The 19,057-nt window shown below is 40.6% G+C and overlaps 1 protein-coding gene and 1 pseudogene across 8 annotated transcripts in view; both read right to left on the reverse strand.

The window, feature by feature from the left end:
• PPP1R12B (protein phosphatase 1 regulatory subunit 12B) overlaps window positions 1-19,057 on the reverse strand; it is a 242,178-nt gene that overhangs the window by 144,681 nt on the left and 78,440 nt on the right. For 7 of the 8 annotated variants that reach the window (XM_008976627.5, XM_008976626.6, XM_003823009.4 and 4 more), the window contains exons 4-12: window positions 18,430-18,589; window positions 16,972-17,116; window positions 15,227-15,301; window positions 13,340-13,419; window positions 12,531-12,670; window positions 9,382-9,494; window positions 6,147-6,350; window positions 3,377-3,459; window positions 1,593-1,718 (exon numbers count right to left, since the gene is read on the reverse strand). In XM_008976627.5, the coding sequence (XP_008974875.3) occupies window positions 1,593-1,718; window positions 3,377-3,459; window positions 6,147-6,350; window positions 9,382-9,494; window positions 12,531-12,670; window positions 13,340-13,419; window positions 15,227-15,301; window positions 16,972-17,116; window positions 18,430-18,589 (1,126 nt within the window). Of the gene's footprint in view, window positions 1-1,038; window positions 1,080-1,592; window positions 1,719-3,376; window positions 3,460-6,146; window positions 6,351-9,381; window positions 9,495-12,530; window positions 12,671-13,339; window positions 13,420-15,226; window positions 15,302-16,971; window positions 17,117-18,429; window positions 18,590-19,057 lie in introns of all 8 variants that reach the window. The other variant, XM_034943682.3, reaches the window with a different exon arrangement.
• LOC103786842 (peptidyl-prolyl cis-trans isomerase FKBP8-like) lies at window positions 3,601-6,072 on the reverse strand (annotated as a pseudogene).

Here is a 19,057-nt window from a genome sequence, read left to right on the forward strand (position 1 = left end):
GTATATGAAGGTTTGGCATAGCTGGGAAATGACAAATTTCCCCTTACACTTGCTCTTTTAAATGGTGATGGCATATGATTCTTTCCTTTTAAAAAGATCATAAGATAGGTTTTTATAAAATCAAAAAATGCTTTAGGGTTACAGGAGAAAAGCTTTGGAAATCCAAGATATGAAGCAAGTTGTACATCCTTTCCTCAAAAAGTGCTCATATCATTAAGCATGCTTTTGATCCTAAATAGAGGCAGCCTGTCCCTTCACTGTTCACCATAACTTTGCCAAACTACATCTATCAAACCAAATGCCTCTCAACCCCTTTGCTGATTATTTGGATCACAAAAATCAACAACCTCGCCACAGAATAACTCCATGCCTGGAAATTAAATGGCAGCTTTCTCCCTTCCCTTGATCTAGAACATCGTTTTCTTAGAAAAGTTTTCTTGATCTTGGATTCAACTATAATGAATAATAATGCATCCAGGAAGACCAAGGCCTTAGCCATTAAGACAAATAGGTGATAGCCTCATAAAGCAAGAAACATCTCTTTTGTGTAATAAAGCATCAGTGAGATCATCAAACTTTCATACTTCCAAAGTTGAGCCCTTCCTTACAGAATGTATCTACAGAACTGAAGAACATTAAAAGGCAACAGTGACTGTTTGTTTTCTAGCTATTTCCCATGTTTCAACAATAACTAGTTGACAAGTCTTTCTGTCAAGTGGAAATAAGTGTTGATTCCAAAGAGTTAATGTGTTCATCTAGTCTAGGCCAGGGCCTGTTTCTAAGGTAGCCAACCAATCATCTAAAAAACCTAATGATGAAGTCTATGGTGTGAGAAGACAGTGGGAGTGAAGAAAGAATTCAAAGTAAGCAATAAAAAACAGATTCTTCCACATTAGCAGCAGAGTTCAAATTAAAATATTAAGTATTTTTGTAGCTTAATGGCTCTGGCAAAGGTGCTTGGTTTGCTGGCTAGTATGTGGCAAAGAAAATAATTGCAGAAAAGGGAATACAGATGAGAAAAGAAGGAAACCCATGTACCTTCTCTGCACCAAACTTGCGAGTTTCACATCTTGATGGATCTGAGGGCCATTAAAGTCATAAGAAAAAAAACAACTCAAGTCCCTAAATTAACAGGCTTCAGTATGAAACTTCTTTAATGCAATAGAAAACTGTCCCCATTTCCCACCCCCACCACTTTATAGTGTCCCTCCCTTCCTCCCCCCAAAAATAGCACATGGGATGAGAACTACTCTGTTTCAGATAAGGAGAACCAGCTACTGGACAAGGATAACTTAAATTCAGTCTTGCCCAGAGATTACTGAAAGCCACTTCTGATTGAAAGTTTTAATAGGATGGAGAGGATAAAGTATAAAGCCAGATCTGTAGTGAGAATCTGAAATTAGCTTACTTTAATTCAATTATTAAGATAATAAATTTTAAATTATTCAAGATGTTAATTCTAAGAAACCTGAAAGTAATTCATTTTGATTCATTTCTGCGGTGTTAATTGGACATAAAAAGGCATGCAATCATTACCCATTTCCCATGGCTAGAGTGAAAGAAACATCTCCCACCCCCTTTGAGCCTGGTACCTTTTCAAGTAAGTTGATACATATGTGGAGGGAGCAATTGTCTGTGGGATTTCATTTCCTTTTGCTTCATCCCTCCATAGCTGCCGGGTATAGGAGCCACTCCTCACTAGATTAACAGCTGATTCTCTGTAGAAGCATGAAAGGAAAACAAAACACTGATTCCTACCACCAGTTTTTGTCCATGATACAATGCAGAGAGAGAAGAGCCAGACAGGCAAACTATAACATGGCTAACAGACACATTCTTCAGGTGATTCTGTTTTATATACCAGTTTTCTGTACAGAAGAGAAGTATTACTGCCTGCTTTCTTTTATCAACTTTGAACCAATTAATTTCAACAGGTACCAAATTCCTCATGTCAAAGGTCTCTAACCCTTTTGTAATAAGAAGTCACTTTTGATCCTCACTTAAAAAGTGCTTTGCAGCTGGACATAGTGACTCACATCTATAATTCCAGCACTTTGGGAGGCTGAGGCAGGCAGACCACTTGAGGTCAGGAGTTCAAGACCAGCCTGGCCAACATGGTGAAACCCCATCTCTACTAAAAATACAAAAAAATTAGCCAGGCATGGTGGCACATGCCTGTACTCGGGAGGCTGAGGCACGAGAATCGCTTGAACCCAGGAGGCAGAGGCTGCAATGAGCCAAGATCATGCCACTGCACTCCAGCCTGGGCGACAGAGTGAGACTTTGTCTCAAAAAAAAAATAAAGAAAAAAGTGTGTTGCAATCAGTCTTAGTAGCACGTGGCTTTTAAGTTAAGCAGAGAAGGAAATGATGGGGGAAGATGAAGAAGTCTGTTACCGAGAAAAAAAGTTACTACAGAAGGGGAAAGGGAAAGAAGACTTGCTGGAAGCCTCTTTAGCATTATAAATGAAAAGGTATCCAGGAAAGTGCTGTACTAGGATTTTTGATCCACAATTGATAACTCAGGGTCTTTGTTGCAAAACCTATGGGTTTCCATGCTTCACAAGGTTCTCTAGAACAATCCTTCTCAAACTTTAATGTGTATCAATATTTGAATCACCTAGGGAATTTCGTTAGAATGCAGATTCTAATTCAGTAGATCTGGAGTAGAGCCTGAGATTCTGGAGTCCTAACATGCACCCAGGCCAGGAGCAGTGGCTCACACCTACAATCCCAGCACTTTGGGAGGGGAAGTCAGGAGGACCACTCGAGGTCTGGAGTTTGAGACCATCCTGGGAAACATAGCAAAACCCTGCTTCTATTAAAAAAAATTTTTTTTAATAAAAATAAAATGTACCCGGGTGATGCCAATACCGCTGGCTAAGGTTTGAGATCACATTTTGCCCTGAGATGCAGCAATACTTCAAAATCCCTATATTTATTTTAACTAATTAGGAAGACTTTAATTTTACCTTCTGACAAATTAGAAGTTGGTCAATTTAATTAAATAACATTATTTTAGTGTTTACTACGTGTTAGGCACTGTGCTAGGAACTAGGGGTCCTTGAGAAACCAGACAGACTCAGACCCTACCTTTACAGAGCCTGCTGGTAGAATAAAACTAATGCATGTGTGGAAAAATCAGGGAAGACTTCCTAAAGAAGGTAATGTCTAACCTGGAGTTAGAATTTGAAAAATAAAGAACTAGCAAAGCAAGGATATAAGAGTTGAGAGGTGTTCTAAGCAGAAGGAACAAACAATTCATAATGTGGTAAGGACACCTGAGGGAAAAATGCAGAAGAGTAATGCCCAGGAGATGACTATGTCCAGTAGACCTAAGAGGATGAGGACCATCTTTTGGCTGGTTTTAGGATTACCTGTTCTCCTTTTCTTCAATATCACTTGTGCTGTTGAGCTTCCGGGGTGCTAGTGAACTAATATAGCTTTTGTTTTCTCTCTCCTGTAAGATAAAAACAAGTAAAGCACAAGAAAGGTACAATACTGGCACAGCATAAAACATTTTGAGTAAAAAAGCAGAACTTAATATACCTATATAATCTTATTTCTGGATCCAACACTAATTCTATTTTGAGTGGTATTTACAAAAGGTTAGCTTTCAAAAGCTTATTCCTAACTTTCTTCCATTAAAAAACAGTATGAAGGGAAATAATTCTCATGGGAAAGTCAGGATGAGTAAATAAAGAAAACAGCAGCACAAATTATGCACAGCAGCACCTCTGTCAAGAGAGGAGGAAAGCCTTTGAAGACACAAACAGAAAGCTCCACTCTAATATTCTTGATGAAATAAGATTTATGTAGTCCCCAATAGTCCCCAGTACATCTTTTCCTTGAAATACAGCTTCCTTAGGAATATGTACAATAGTATGCTGCAGAGTTAATTCAACCAATATGCCTCATCTCTTTCAGTAGTCTCCAGAGATATAAAGCAAGAGGACTGTGATTACAAGGAAGATGTGACCCCAGAGAAAAGCACAAAGAGAGTCCTATAAAATCTGGAACTAAAAAGTGAAGAAAATAAAAATTTACTAATCTTGAATGAATACACAAACTATGTGTGAAGTTAGCCTAACCACATTTTCCATATTAATGAAAGAATGACAAGTTAAAAATTTTTTTTTTCTAAGTACTAATTTGCCTGAGCTTAATTTGGACTCAAAGCCCAGAGAACCTCTTAGGCCATACTGAATTTTTTTTTTTTTTTTGCAGGGTAGGAGGCTTTATTACACTGTGGCGGGAAGTGAGCCTAGACAGTGTGGGGCAAGCAGGGCAGGAGGGGCTGTCCCCAAACCTGTTGAGGAGAAACTGAGGCTGGCCCCAGTGGAGACCTAGCCCAGCAGGAGAAGGGGAGTGGGGGGGAAAGTGGGTCTGAAGGAATGAGGTCCCCCTCACTGCACATTCCTCCTAGAGGGCCTCAGTCCCTCCTGCTGGCTGGGCTGCACAACCCCCAGTCCTTGCTGCCTCCAACTTGGAGGAGGGGGCCGGACCAGGAAGGGCAGTGGACAGGGAGCCTGGGGGAGTTAGGGAGCACAGGGCAGGGTCCATGGTGTACAGAGGGGGTGGCGGCCACCTGGGTGGTCAGTTCCTGGCAGGAGTGACCACAGAGAGCGCCACACCCCCCAAGGCAACAGCAGTCGCCCCAAACAGCCACTTCCATGGGCTGGACCAGGCACCCTTGCCGGGGCACTTGGCGGGCAGCCGGCTGGGGTCGCCCAGCATTTTCCAGTACAGGGCGGTCTCCGTGCTCCGCTGTGCCGCGTGCTTCTTCACCAGCTTCAAGAGTGCTGCGTGGATCGTCTTGTTGGAAGGTTCCAGCTTCAAGGCTGCCCTCAGGATGGAGATGGCCTCACTGTACTCACCCTGCTGGGCCAGTATCTTGCCTCTGTGGAGGACAGCCTTGATGTTGTCTGGATGGTGCTCCAACGAGGCTGCAGGAGCACAGGGCTGCGCAGTAGTGGTCGAGCTTCAGCTGCGAGGCCGCCAGGTTGTTCAGACACTTCACCTTCAACTACAGGAGCTGCTCCTCCTCCTCGAACGTCATGTCCACTTTGGCGCTGGAGGTGATGGTCTTGATGGCAAGGTCATAGGAGTTGGTGGCCAGGATGAAGTCCGCCCACTGGCAGTGGGCACTGCCGCACTCCCGCTTCCGGTTGGCCAGGGCCATGCGCTCCTGCCCTGTGAGCATCTCCAGGTCAGGCCAGTCCACGGCTGTCTTCGGGGTCACCTCCAGGCACAGGGCCGCGTGCGGTGGATGTATGGGCTCCTGCCCTGGGGGCTATAGCAGTAGACAGAGTCAGCAGTGACCATGGCCATCTCCCCCACGTCCGTGAGTTAGACACTAAGATCCAGGGCCTGGATGATGTCACAGTTGTTCAAGGTGAACACCAGCTCCCACATGCTGTTCTCTCACGACGTCTGCAAAATGCATGGTAACCACCTGGCCCTTGACTGGGCGGCTCGAACCCGGCGGCCCTGGGACAAGCGTCTTCTTCCTCAACAGCTGCTTCCGGGGCCAGGGACAGGGCAGGCTCAGGCTCCATGGCAGCGAGGAACTCTAGGGCCAAGGTCCCAGGCTGTTCAGCCTCTTCCACCGGGGGCTGTCCCATGCCCACCCTCCAGTGGGGGCAGCTCTTTCAGGTCATCTTCCTCCTCGCCCTCTGCATCCTCCACCCCATCCAGCACCTCGAAGTCCTCAAGCGGTGGGACCCTGGCAGGAGGCGGGGGCAGAGGGCTTAGAGGGTTCAGCACACGAAGCCATGCCACTGGGGGGACGGGAATTGGCCCTCTGGCTCCAGGACCCCTGCCTGGGGTCCTGTGCCCCCCTCCGCCATACTGAAATTTTTATGTTGCTGATCCATTTTTTGCTTTAGGTAAGGGGGCAAGGAAGATTGAACAAACCAAAAGGAAAAGCTATTTTTAAAGCTTTTTTTTTTCTTTTTTGGTCAAGCAAACAATAGCAAGCAAATAGCTACTTGAATAAACTATCAATGTGCCTCTCTCTCTTTAAAGACTTTGCATTTCCAAAATCAACTTAAGGACTAGAAAATATTTTCATTTGTTCCTAAGATTGAATTTTCATGGAAAAAAAAAAACTGCCTTGGAATTCCCCCATACCCTCCCAAACTGCACCTTATCTTTGTTGTCTAGTAGAGCAGAAATCCGAGGGCTTGAAGAGGAGCGGTAGATGGAAGAGCCTCGGTCCCTTATAGGTTCCCTGGAATTGGCCACCTCACTCAGCATGTTGTGGCTGCCAGTTTTTCTCAGTCCCAATCTCCATGAAGAAGGAGATTCATCTTTGGGCTCTTCTGGCTTGTTAAAAAGGCCAGAAGAGAACTATGAGAGAAGCAAATAAAAGAAATGAAAAATAAAGGCTCTGATGATTCTTTCTCAGCCTATTTGCCTTTTCCACACTTAACTAAGTTCAGCGAGGCAACATAAGGTAGCTAAGAAGAACAAATACATGGCAGTCTTTCTGCCAATGTTCCCTCCCTCACCCAGCAAAAGCTAATAACCTCTCCAGGCTCTTTCTTCCTAAGCCAAAAATAGCCTCGGATTCTTCACACAGTGCTCCTACCTGACAGGGTTGTTCTGAGAAATTTGCTATCTCTGTGCAATTAATAATGACCTGGAACACCAGGAGATTGTATTCTAGTAATATACCTTCTTCTAACTCACCATGGAACTGAATATAAGATACTTTACTTCTCTAGGTCTCAACATGCTCACCTGTAAAATGACGATAATGAGCTTAATCCCTCCTTATAATATGTGGAGACTGGAAAAAATGAGACCAGCTAATTTATCTTTTATTTTTATTTTTTTGAAGTAGGGTCTCACTCTTATCACCCAGGCTGGAGTGCAGTGGCCTAATCAGAGTTCACTGCATCCTTGACCTCCTGCGCCCAAGCAATCCTCCCCCTCAGCCCACCGAGTAGCTGGGACTATCAGCATGTACCACCATGCCCGGTTAATTTTCTCTAAATTTTAGTAGAGACAAGGTCTCCCTATGTTGCCCAGGCTGGTCTCAAAGTCCTAAACTCGAGCAATCCTCGCACCTCAGCCTCCCAAAGTGCTGTGATTACAGGCATGAACCCATGCCCTGCCAGGAATGAGCTAATTTATAAATACATTTTAAGGTACTATGATACAGTGATTTAACACTGATAAAAATTCTAGACGCCACTCCACTCAAATTCTAACTGCTAATTTCAAGAAAATTTATTTGATCTAGAGTAGCAGTTTAGAGAGCTTTAGATTTCACTGACCAGCAAAAACAACAACAACAACAACAAAAAAACTAGAGGTCAAAGGGTTGCTATCTTTTTATCTTTTAAATATAATTTTGACAAAAGAAAACAACATTCTGAAAGATGTTTTCTTTTTGAACAACTCATCATTACCACAATTTTGTTAAAAATGAAATTTTAATATCAGAAAAGAAAGCTTTATGGAAAGCTTACATTGTCCTTAATTATCTCATTTTGCCATAAACTAGGGAAACATCATAGACCAGTATTAGGCCAAGGACCAGTTTGGGGTACAGCTAGTCTTTGGAACACAAGCCAACAGACCCTTCCTGAGGTCCGGGACCTTTTCAAGAAGACTTAAGCCTTTCTTCCAATATCAGGCTATCTTTACTGCCTGATACAGCGAAAATAAATAAAAATATTAAATCACTCATCTCCAACTCACATATAGATTTTCTCTTTTCATCAGTCATCTGAATGTACACATTTACGTACCCCTTCCAGCTTTAGGGGTTCAATAATGTCAGCTTTTTATAAGCTACTCTGATTCTAAGGGGGAAAATGCCTTCCCCAGCATCATTTTAGCAAAGTAGAATGTGTGTGTGTTGTTTTTGTTGTTGTTGTTGTTTTTGAGACACGGTCTCACTCTGTTGCCCAGGCTGGAGTGCAATGGTGCAATCACAGCTCACTACAGCCTTGACCTCCTGGGCTCAAGTGATCCTCCCACCTCGGCCTCCCAGTCCCAAGTCACTGGGACTACAGGTGTGTGCCACCATGCCTGGCTAATGTTTTTATTGTTTGTAAAGATGGGGTTTTCCCATGTTGCCCAAGCTAGTCTCAAACTCCTGGGCTCAAGTGATTTGCCCACCTTGGCCTCCCAAAGTGCTGAGATTATAGGTGTGAGCCACTGCACCCTGTCTAATTTAGTATTTTTCTATTGAAAAAAGTAGGAAGTCTAGAAGCAGTGGCAGTATATGAGGTACACCTAATGACTGAATATGAGTGAGAATTACATTTATTCAAAGCCTCTTTAATTATTCACGATGATGCTTCTAGGGATAAATAAGTAGCCAGGCCTTTGTTCTCTCATTTCCACAAGAATACCACAAGCCCATCTTTCCAATTCATGAAGTGCTAAGAAGATCATTAAGTTCATACCTATATAACCACAGAGCTTTTTCAACAGCTTCATTCCAAAGAACTCAAATCAATTCTTAACCTCAAAATGACTTTTATACTTTGTAGAGCAGGGTCATCATTCAACTCACTCTCACTGACTAGAAGCCTACAGATTCTCAGAGGCCTGCACAAAGTTACAGAAGGAGGGGCCTCTGGTATTTCAACAAGTTATTTCTACCTCTGCTCTTTACTCATCATAAGATATAAAGACTTTACTCATGAAAGTCTTAAAGGAGAAATAGAAAAAGGAGAATAATCACCAAAACAATGAATGCTGGATGCTAGATATCTTCTAGCCCAGTCCACACTTTACATGTAGGCATCTTAACTTCAGATACAAAGAAAATAGGCAAATGACAAAATCTCTTTGGTCTCAGACTACTCTATCTTATGTTATCTTAACACATGGCAGCCAAATTTGCTTGGTAATAATCTTATAGATTTTTGGGGGCAATGTTATGGGTTGAATGTTTGTGTCCTCCCAAAATTCATATATTGAAGCACTAATTCCCAATGTGACTATATTTGGAGATAAGGGTCTGTGAGGAGTGATGAAGGTTAAATGAGGTTAATAGGGTGGGGCCCTAATCTGATAGGGCTGGTTACCTTATAAGAAGAGAAAGAGACACCAGAGCTCCTTCTCTCTGCCATGTTAGGACATGGCGAGAAGGTGGTTATATTCACGTCAAGAAAGAGGGCCCTCACCAGGAACTGAACTGGCTGGTACCTTGAACTGAGACTTCCCAGCCTCCAGAACTGTGAGAAATAAATGTCTGTTGTTTAAGCCACCCAGCCTGTGTTTTTTGTTATGGGAGCAGATTATGACAGGAAAAATGTATTTTTATTATTTTGCAAGAATGTACCTTTAAGGCCTTTCTAGATGTGTGCTACTGCAGTAGGGTGAAATCTAATTCCCAAATTAAGTAAAAAGTACTCACCCTCCCAGCAGAAGAGGCAGAGAAGGTATTTTGAGCTGGTGCTGGTATCTGCTCTGTGATACTACTCTTGCTTTCAGAGTTGGAATGATTGACAAAGGCTTCTGGCTTTTTATCTGTTATTTAAGACAAGAGAATTAACAAGTACTAGTATAAAAATCTTATCTTTGTGTCTACGTCCTTTTCTGCTAATAGAAAAGATTTGCCCATTATCAAAACAGATTATTAAGGCCCTGTAATGCTTGGATATAAACTAACAACTTGTAAACTCTTGCAACTGTTGGCAGAAAAAAATAAACTCAACGTTATTCCCATCTTGGTAGGCTCCAACTCCAACTTTCAGATAAAAACTGAAAACTATCTCCACATTATTATATCATATATAAAATCCATCTATAATCTGTCCTTTGGGGATCTCATCCTTTTCCACAGTTTTACCTTTCACTTCTTATGCAGATAATTTCCACTGGGTCCCTACTACTACTCTGGGGAGTCCCAGATCAAAGTCCAGATCTTAGGCACACCACTTGCCAGCTATGAAACCTAATTCACCTAACCTCCTACAGTGTCAATTTCCCATTCTAAAAAGTAGTGATAATAATACATACCTCAGAGTATGGTTGTGAGGATTAAAGAAAAATGTTTAAGTGTGGTGCAAAGTAAAAAGCACTATACAAATGTAAAGTTTTATTGTAATTCCCTGAACTAGATACAGTGTGTCTTACTAGTGAATCCTATTGACTACACTTATATCTCTCATGTGACATGTAGTTTATTCATGTATACACCTTTCTATTCCCTGACTGGATATATTCAACAAAAAACATTTAATGAATGTGAATGCCTGTTATGTACCAGGCATTGAGCTGAGACCTGGGAGTTCAATAATAAACCCAGAGTTCCCAGTCAAAATGATGAGTGCTACAGCAGAGTTAAGTAGGCAGTGCTAGAGGGACATAAACAGAGAACAATTGTGGGGTAGAAGAACAGTGAGGTGGCCCATTTCCTTTCAGCTTCCTATATTAGAAAAACCTAAAGAAAGACTTTTTCAACCTGCTAGATCCTATAGTTTTCTACAGAAATCACTCAATGAGCATTGATGGCCTGAAATGAATTTCGGCTTAAATGGTACAAATGTTCAGAAGCAGGAAAGCTCAGGGCAGGTTTGAGGAAATTAAGCAGTCCAGTTTGGCCAAAATATGTCCTTATCTATGTACAGCATTGGAAAGGTCAGCTGGAGCTAGATTATGAAAAGTCCTGAAGGCCAGACTATGGGGCTTGGGGTTTATTTACTCTGTAGGCAAAGATAGAGTGAGGGAGGTGGTCATAGGTTTAAACAGAGGTGTAGCATAATCAAAAGGGTACTGTGGGTGTTTATGCCAATAGCAATGTGAAGACCTGGCTACAGAGAACAAGAGATCTGACGCAAGGGTACAAATCACAAAGCAATGACCGTAGTTCAGGCAGCTCCCTCCAATTTTTCTCATACCTTGGCAACTAACAAAAGTGATCTAGAATAGAGCAAGTTCAGATACTTGTTGCAAATATTTGAAGCCTAGAACATGTAAGTACTCAATAAATAATCAAATATCAAAAAGATGAACATTTATAAATTCTGACAGGTACTACAATACCATTTCCGGAGCATACTGTGCATGATTAATAATAGAAGCTCAAGTCTCAATGAATAAAAGGTCATCTCCTATACTGTAAACTTAGCTGGTGCCTTTCTTCTCTATAGAACTGATGGTTCTCTAACTTCCTTTTGGTGACTGACATTCAGTGAGCCTCAGAGACTGAGACATGAAGAAGGGTAGTATTCTCCCATCATGGAGAGAAATCATATCAGCAAAGCCAGACCTCATCAGGAGCTGGTGCCCAGACAACAGAGTAAGTTAAATATCTTCATTATAGGTAGGCCAGCCATGGCAGAGTTCAGAGGAAAACACAGGCTCCATTGTAAACTTAATGTGTGACCCTTTCCTCTCTAGCAGAAACATTTCATCTCATCATGGACTCCAGTTTGGAGGGATAATATGGCAGTGAAAATGGGGCTTAGGTACACTATTCTTTTCTCAGTGTTTGCCTGACTATAAATCAAAACCTGTGGATTATTTTATAGCTTGTTGGTCTGACCATGTTCAACATCTCACTCTCACTGTTGGGGTTCCTGTCTTGTCAAACAATAAACTTAAGAAGCTCTAGGGCCAGGTGCAGTGGCTCATGCCTGTAATCCTAGCACTTAGGGAGGCCAAGCCAGGCGGATCACTTGAGGTCGGGAGTTTGAGACCAGCTGGCCAACACAGTGAAACCCTGTCTCTACTAAAAATACTAAAATTATCTGGGCATGATGGTGCACACCTGTAGTCCCAGCTACTGAGAGGCTGAGGCATGAGAATCACTTGAACCTGGGAGGCGGAGGTTGCAGTAAGCTGAGATCACACCACTGCACTCCAGCCTGGGCAACAGAGCGAGACTCTGTCTCAAAAAAAAAAAAGAAGCCCTATATAAGGTATATATTATCAATAATAGCCATAAAGGTAAATATGATTTTGTTCCTTCCTTACTCCCCAACTCACATGAGAGGGAAAAAAAAAGATTTTAGGATTCTGTTTAGGAAATCAGACAAACCTGAGAATTAAATGCAAGTATTCACCAGTTGGTTTGACCCTAAGAGCTTCTGCAAGATCTCATCTTCTCTGCCTCTCAGCATACTGACATTTTGGAATTTGGTCTCTATGCCATTTACCAACCTGGAGTAAGGAGAGGTGGATTCCTCACATAAGAATTATTACCTTTTCTTTTTAAATTTTTTTGTAGAGACAGGGTCTTGCTATGTTGCCCAAGCTGTCTTGAACTTCAAGCAAGCCACCGCACTTGGCCTCCCAAAGTGCTAAGGCACCGTAACCAGCATTCACCTAAGAATTCTTTGTGCACCTTATCATATGGCTACACAGGAATTGATAGATATAGTCTAACATAGCTCAGAGTTTTTATATCAGGTGGTCACTGGCAATTTGATATCTTATCCTTGAAAACTAAACTTCAAGCTCTTTTTGGAGTCCTGTGAGGCCTGGCTAGCTCTCTGACAAGGAGTAATCTTCTTACACAATGGAGATAGAGGATCTTCACTATGAACATCTTTGCATTACCTGCCTCCTTCTCAGTTTCTGACTCAGAAGCTTCATCTTCACCTTCCTCCTCCTCTGAGCTGGAGCTACTAGATTCTTTATTTTCTTCCTCCATTTCTTGGGACTTAGGTGTCTCCTCCTCATAGAGCATCTTCTCTTTGCTAAATTAAAGATGACAATTTGAGTATAATTCAGAAATGATAATCAGGTATAATAAAGGGAACAAGTCTATAAACCTATATGTGGAAGCAATAACAGAAACATATTCAAATTCTTCTTTACATCTGTGTGTTCTTCCAAACCCTTCATTTTTGCAGACTAAGATTTAGTATTTGATGACAGAGTATGGCTCAAGGAAATCTGGCCTGTTTAACACACAGAAAAAAGAAGAACTATGAATTTTGATGACAGTGGGTAAATATTCAAAAAAATCATTTAACAAATGTTTACTGAGTACTTATTACATGCCAGGAATCATGCTAGGCACTGGTATAGTCATAAACAAAATAGACATTGTCTCTGAGTTCATGAAACTTACAGTAAGTAGAGGCAAAAGTTGAGACTAAGAGCGCCTAAGCCAGGATTTTAAAATGCTGCACACAGTCTCAATTAATTCTGAAGTTTAAAACACAGTCAACCATCCTTAGTGTCTCCCTCACATATCAATGCCACTCTCTTGTCCCACAAAGTTTCCCACAAGTTTCCCACAAGTTTATAGATCACTCGGCTAAATACAAACACAGAGTTTCTTCACTTTATAAATTCTGAAGTTAAGTATGTCACTGACACAGAGCAAAGCTCATCCCATTACTCAAACCTAAATGTCTTACTTCTTAAAGAACCCACTCTGAATCTTGCTGTTCAGATCTGACTCAATGAGTTTATTCCGTGTCTCCTTTTCACTTCGAAGCTGGAAATGGAGAAAACAGAGAGAAAAGGGAAGAAGTTGACTATTGGTGGAAAATCAGCAGTATTGAGAACCAAAATGGTACTGTCATTCTGAAGAAAATAGGACCAACACCAAAGAGGTAGTGGGGAACCCGAGAAAAAGAGAAACATATCAGTTGGGTCTCCTTAGATGACAGAATTCATCCAAGGTAGAAGAGAAAAGCCATGGTGTTAAGAACTTCAATAAAACTGCTCCTATCAAATATCCAAACCCAATCTTCAAAAAAAAAAGTCTAGATTCTGAAGGATAAAAAGCCAAAAGGAACCTGAAAGAATTCTTTATGATTCATATACTGAAATAAGTTGGCAACATTTCTAAAGAAAACACAGGTATCGAATGGGAAATAAGCCCTTAGGGAAAATGGTCTGCTATTTAGATGCATGCTCTAGACAAAATGTATTCATATTCCTGGAACTCAAAGTTATGCAGAGGGCAAAGATAAGTACTATTCCCACTGGTGTAGAAATATTATTTCATGAATAATACTATTGATGTTCAAAAACCTTACCATGCTAGGTACAGAATACACAGGAACTCTCTATTTTTGCAACTTCCATGTGAGTCTAAACTTATTCCAGAAAAAGTTTTTAAAATTAAAAGAACCTAACTCTGCAAAGTATACAACTTATAATCAGGAAGGCTGTTGCTGCTAAATAACAGCATTGACACTGCATTTGAAAATCCTAGTTTCAGTGATCCTGACTGCTCAACAAAGAGAACAAAATGAACTTTAAGTTGTGTTTGTATGAGTTTTATGTATGTGACTTTTCCACTGAGCCTTAAAATAACCAGAATCTTCACTTTACCATACCAGACATAATGCTGAACACAACAGAGATTAGGTATGGTTGATCTGTCCCATCATTGAGCTATATAGTTCTTTGATTCAGAACTGCTGTTTTCCACATTTGTCCTAAACTTTAGTTTACATTACCTGAGTGACAGCACGTGCAAAAGAAACAAAAACAAAAACAAAAAAAGTCATTGATTTTTTTTGCCCCTAATGTCCCACCCTAATGTCATTGATCTTTATTCTCCCCACTCAAATTATTCATCTGCTTTACGAGTAAAAAATATGGCTTATTCACTCTTCATCTGTATATGGGGTGGGTTTTCCATTCTGCAGTCTGAACAAAAATACCGTACTTATGTAGTTCTCCTGTATAGCACTAATTAAGCCAAAGACATGCATGACCAAACAATAAAAGATTCAAAATGAGGAGCAGAGAAAGGAGGACTGAATTCTAGATGTTTCATAAAACTGGAGTAAGTATGAATCACTGACCAAATACTCTCCTATATGAAATGACAGTTTTAATATTATGTGTATTTACTTATTTTTTAAGAAATATATTCTTCTCTGTAATAAATGTGCTTAAATAAAGATAGTCTTTTAGTCAATAAGAAAAAGAAAAGCTATGAGGTATCCTCCACTCTGGTACTTTCTATTTGGAAAAACATCTGATTTGAACACATCACATTCATTTTCTAGAACTCAAGGGTAATTATTAGTTTTTTGTGGCTGTTTTTAACTTTCAGCTCCTTGAAGGCTATCTTATAATGAGCAAAAAACCTGAACAATAATGGTTTCTGGGATATATTCTTCTAACAGACTGTTTATAGTTCCTGAAGTGAACAATTAACATCTCTGGAATGCAGATATGTCCATTTCAACTCTCAGCAGACACAACTGAAACAAGTGATTGAGATACTTGGTGTGAACTGCAAACTATTAGAAAACTTTTGAAAGCACCAATCAGAAACTCACCACATTCTGCTTCTTCTGGAGCAACTCCAAATGCTCCACGAGACCCTCATCAGCCACATCAAATGGTGTCTGGCCCTGGCAGAGAAAAGGAGCACCATGACTGATAGAAAACAGAAGCAGCAATTACGTGACTTTATTAGGGAACTATTCAAAAGTCACTTTTTGCCTTTGACTCCAATAATAGCTGCTTTTCAAACTAATCTACCATACATGATGATAACACCTTCATCTATCACACAGGACACATAACAAGAAACACCAAATCCTTTAAATATAGAGTTTGTACAACAGTACTGCAGAAATCACACCATTTCTAATCCTTACTGCCACCTGGCAAATAATCAAGTGAAATCCCTACTTGTATCTGTTCTAAAATGGTCTTAATTGCTATGATAAATTCCATAAAGGGCTCTTCAAAACTTCAGAGGGAGGTTCAGGGCACATGTTTAATAAAGATTAAATCACAGGAATCATCTTCCTTTAAGTGAGGGGAGGACTGACAAGAAAGTTAATTCTTTTAGGAAGCATCAGCATAATTAAGAACCCTGACCCACAGTCTGAGAATGAAACCTGGGTTCAGGAGAGATGTGACACAGATAAGAATATCTACTAATTAAAAGGCCATATCTCTGCACTACTAGAAAATCAGTACATATATGGGCCGGGCACAGTGGCTCACACCTGTAATCCCAACAATTTGGGATTACTCAGTATTATTCAATATTCACTTTTTGCCTTTAATTCCAATAATAACTGCTTCCCTAACTAGTCTACCATACATTATGATAATACCTTCATCTATCACAGAGGACACATAACGAGAAACACCAAATCCTTTAAACACAGAGTTTGGGATTATAAGTGGCAAGGCTGGGGAATCACTTGAGCCCAGGAGCTTGAGACCAGCTGGGAAACCAGTGAGACCCCCCATCTCTACCATTAAAAAAAAAAAAAAAATTAATTTAATTAAAATAAAATCAGCTGGGCATGGTGGCTCATGCCTGTAATCCCAGCGCTTTGGGAGGCTGAGGCAGGCGGATCACGAGGTCAGGAGATCGAGACAATCCTGGCTAACACAGTGAAACCCCATCTCTACTAAAAAAAAAAAATACAAAAAATTAGCCAGGCGTGGCGGCGTGCGCCTGTAGTCCCAGCTACTCAGGAGGTTGAGGCAGGAGAATGGCGTGAACTTGAGAGGTGGAGCCTGCAGTGAGCTGAGGTCGCACCACTGCACTCCAGCCTGGGCAACAGAGCGAGACTCTGTCTCAAAAATAATAATAATAAAATAAAATCCGTAGACATAGGGATAGGAGTTCCAGAGCTTCTAAGTTGTTTGAAGTGAGACCGAATAACACTATTTTCAGCCAAACTCAAGGATCTTTGTCATTATAACATTTTAATGACTCACATGAATACAGCAACAATAAAATCTTTCATACCTCACCACAGACAGTAACATTAGGCTCCTCAAAGCTCATTTTTTGCCAAGAACAAATATATTTTTTTCCTGTTTTAGAGGCTTGAACATAAATACAATCAGAAGGTCCACGGAGTTTTATTTTAAATAACAAACATAACTCTGTGTTAATAGGGCCAGAGGCAAGGTGGTGGAGGGTAACATTATAGCTACCAGTGATGTATATTTCACAACAGTCAGACTGCCATTGAAAAGAGATGTTAAGCCTTTTATTCTAGAGACCCAGCCACCAATCTCGTTGTTCTTTTAGAGGTTCAGGCTCACTAACCAGTTTGTTTCGAATATCCATGTCACAAAGTGCTTCTGCCAGGATGGAGCAAGCCTCCTTCACTCCCCAGTGTGCAGCAGCATGGAGGGGAGTCCAGCCATCATAATCCTGAACATTGAGTTCATAGCCAGCCTGAATTAAAAGTCTAAAAAGAAAACCCAAAACAAGACATATATCTTCTGTATATTACAATTTTCTGGCAAATACACTATTACCTAATTGATATTTCAGATTTTGGCCCTGAACCCAGGGGTCTTATGATTACTTCTGCCCTCTAAGGCACAGTTTGGGTTTCATAGTTAACTACTTTGCGTACCAATCATAGATGACCTTTACCAATCCTCTCAAAAAAGTCATAAGATATTTCCTAGGCATATCCATTTTACACCATACAAGGGGAGTATATGGAAACGTATGTACCTAAGATTAACCAAAGCATAATTCAATTAGCCAAATCACATAACTCTGTTAAAGGTACATTTTCCATTTTCCAGTGCAGGGAAGAAGTAACATATAAAATGAAGACTCTAATAGGCTGTGGTCATACTCTCTATCTGTAATAGTGTCAACAATAAAGATAAAGTTTTAAAAAATAAAATAAAATGAAGACTCAATTCTCTTCAGGGTATTTTCCCAACTAGCTTTCTGGTTGGTCTTTCTAGGACACTATATTTACCGTATACCCACATATCTCCAATTTTTTGCTAACTATAAAGCTATAATTTAACTTGTATGCATGGAAGAGAAAAGATTTGACTCCTGAAGACCCAAACTACATTGGGGCCCTTATGGATAGCACTATCAGGCAGAAATGGAGCACCAAAACACTGCTATACCTATTAAAAACCCTGCATTAGGTGAAATATGAAATACTGGAAGAGTCCAGTTAACAACTGCACATATAATGCCTTTGGCAACCCATGTATTTGGGAAAGCCTGTGAACATTAAGTACCAAAAGCTACAAGAAGCATGTATGGATGTAAGGAAAAATGGAACAGACAGAGTAGAAGAGTCCAAATCCCTCATATAAGTTTGGCTACCCTGTGCCAGCTGGACACTGCATACTCAAGATCTATATAATTAATCTAATGACACAAAGGAAATTATATAAGTCAAAATGGAACAAATGATCACAAGTATTACAGGTCACAAGAAGAGGTCGTTGCAGGGATATTAATGACAAATCAGAGAACTGGAAGAAGTCCCCTCCTAGGACCATGTACCTCAACTCTGTTTCACATCATACATGTTAGTGAGAAGCTAGAGGAATGGTAGGAGGGAGGGAGACAATCCATGGATGAATACCAGCAAAATGTGAGAAAAGACTGCACAATCAGAGAGGAAACCAACAAAAAAGGAAACACGTCATAGCGGAAAATCTAATTCAGCCTCTGCTTCCAAAACCTATTCCATCTTCTCCCAGTGAACCACTCCTGATTGATGTAAATGGACAATACCTGAGGACTTCAGAGTAGCCCTTGGCAGCAGCCACATGAAGGGCTGTAGCCCCTGAGCGAGCCTGCCTCACATCCTCTATTTTCCCACTGTTGAGCCACTGGCGGGCATCCTGCAACATCTGCTGCTCTTCTTCTTTTCTTGACTGCTCTAGATCAACTCCTACAGAAACCAGATACCAGACAGCCAGGATTACTAAAGCTCCACTTAAGTTTGACAGGATATTTTCCTTAGATTAAAGCACATCATAAACATAAATACAAATAACAATTTAGCCATCAAGTTGGGTAATTATCAAATTTAGAAGATCAATGGCATTTGTACATATATTAATGGTCTTACCAGGATTAAATCATCAGGTTAAATATTATGTGATACAGATCCGTTAAGGGAATGCACCTAAAATTGTTTTCAACAGAACATAAACACAAAGGGGACATTATTTTTACATTATAATATTTGTACAAAGCTATAAACTTCCAAGTCTTTTTACATGGTATATGACTTTAGTTTCCCAACAATCCTTCAAGGTAAATATAATAGATATTACAATCTTCATTTAACAGATGAGGAAATAAAAATAGAAAGGTTAGGAATCTTGCTCAAAGCCACAAAACACATTAGTGACAG

This window comes from Pan paniscus, chromosome 1 (genome assembly GCF_029289425.2).
Source record: "Pan paniscus chromosome 1, NHGRI_mPanPan1-v2.0_pri, whole genome shotgun sequence".
Taxonomy (NCBI): domain Eukaryota; kingdom Metazoa; phylum Chordata; class Mammalia; order Primates; family Hominidae; genus Pan; species Pan paniscus.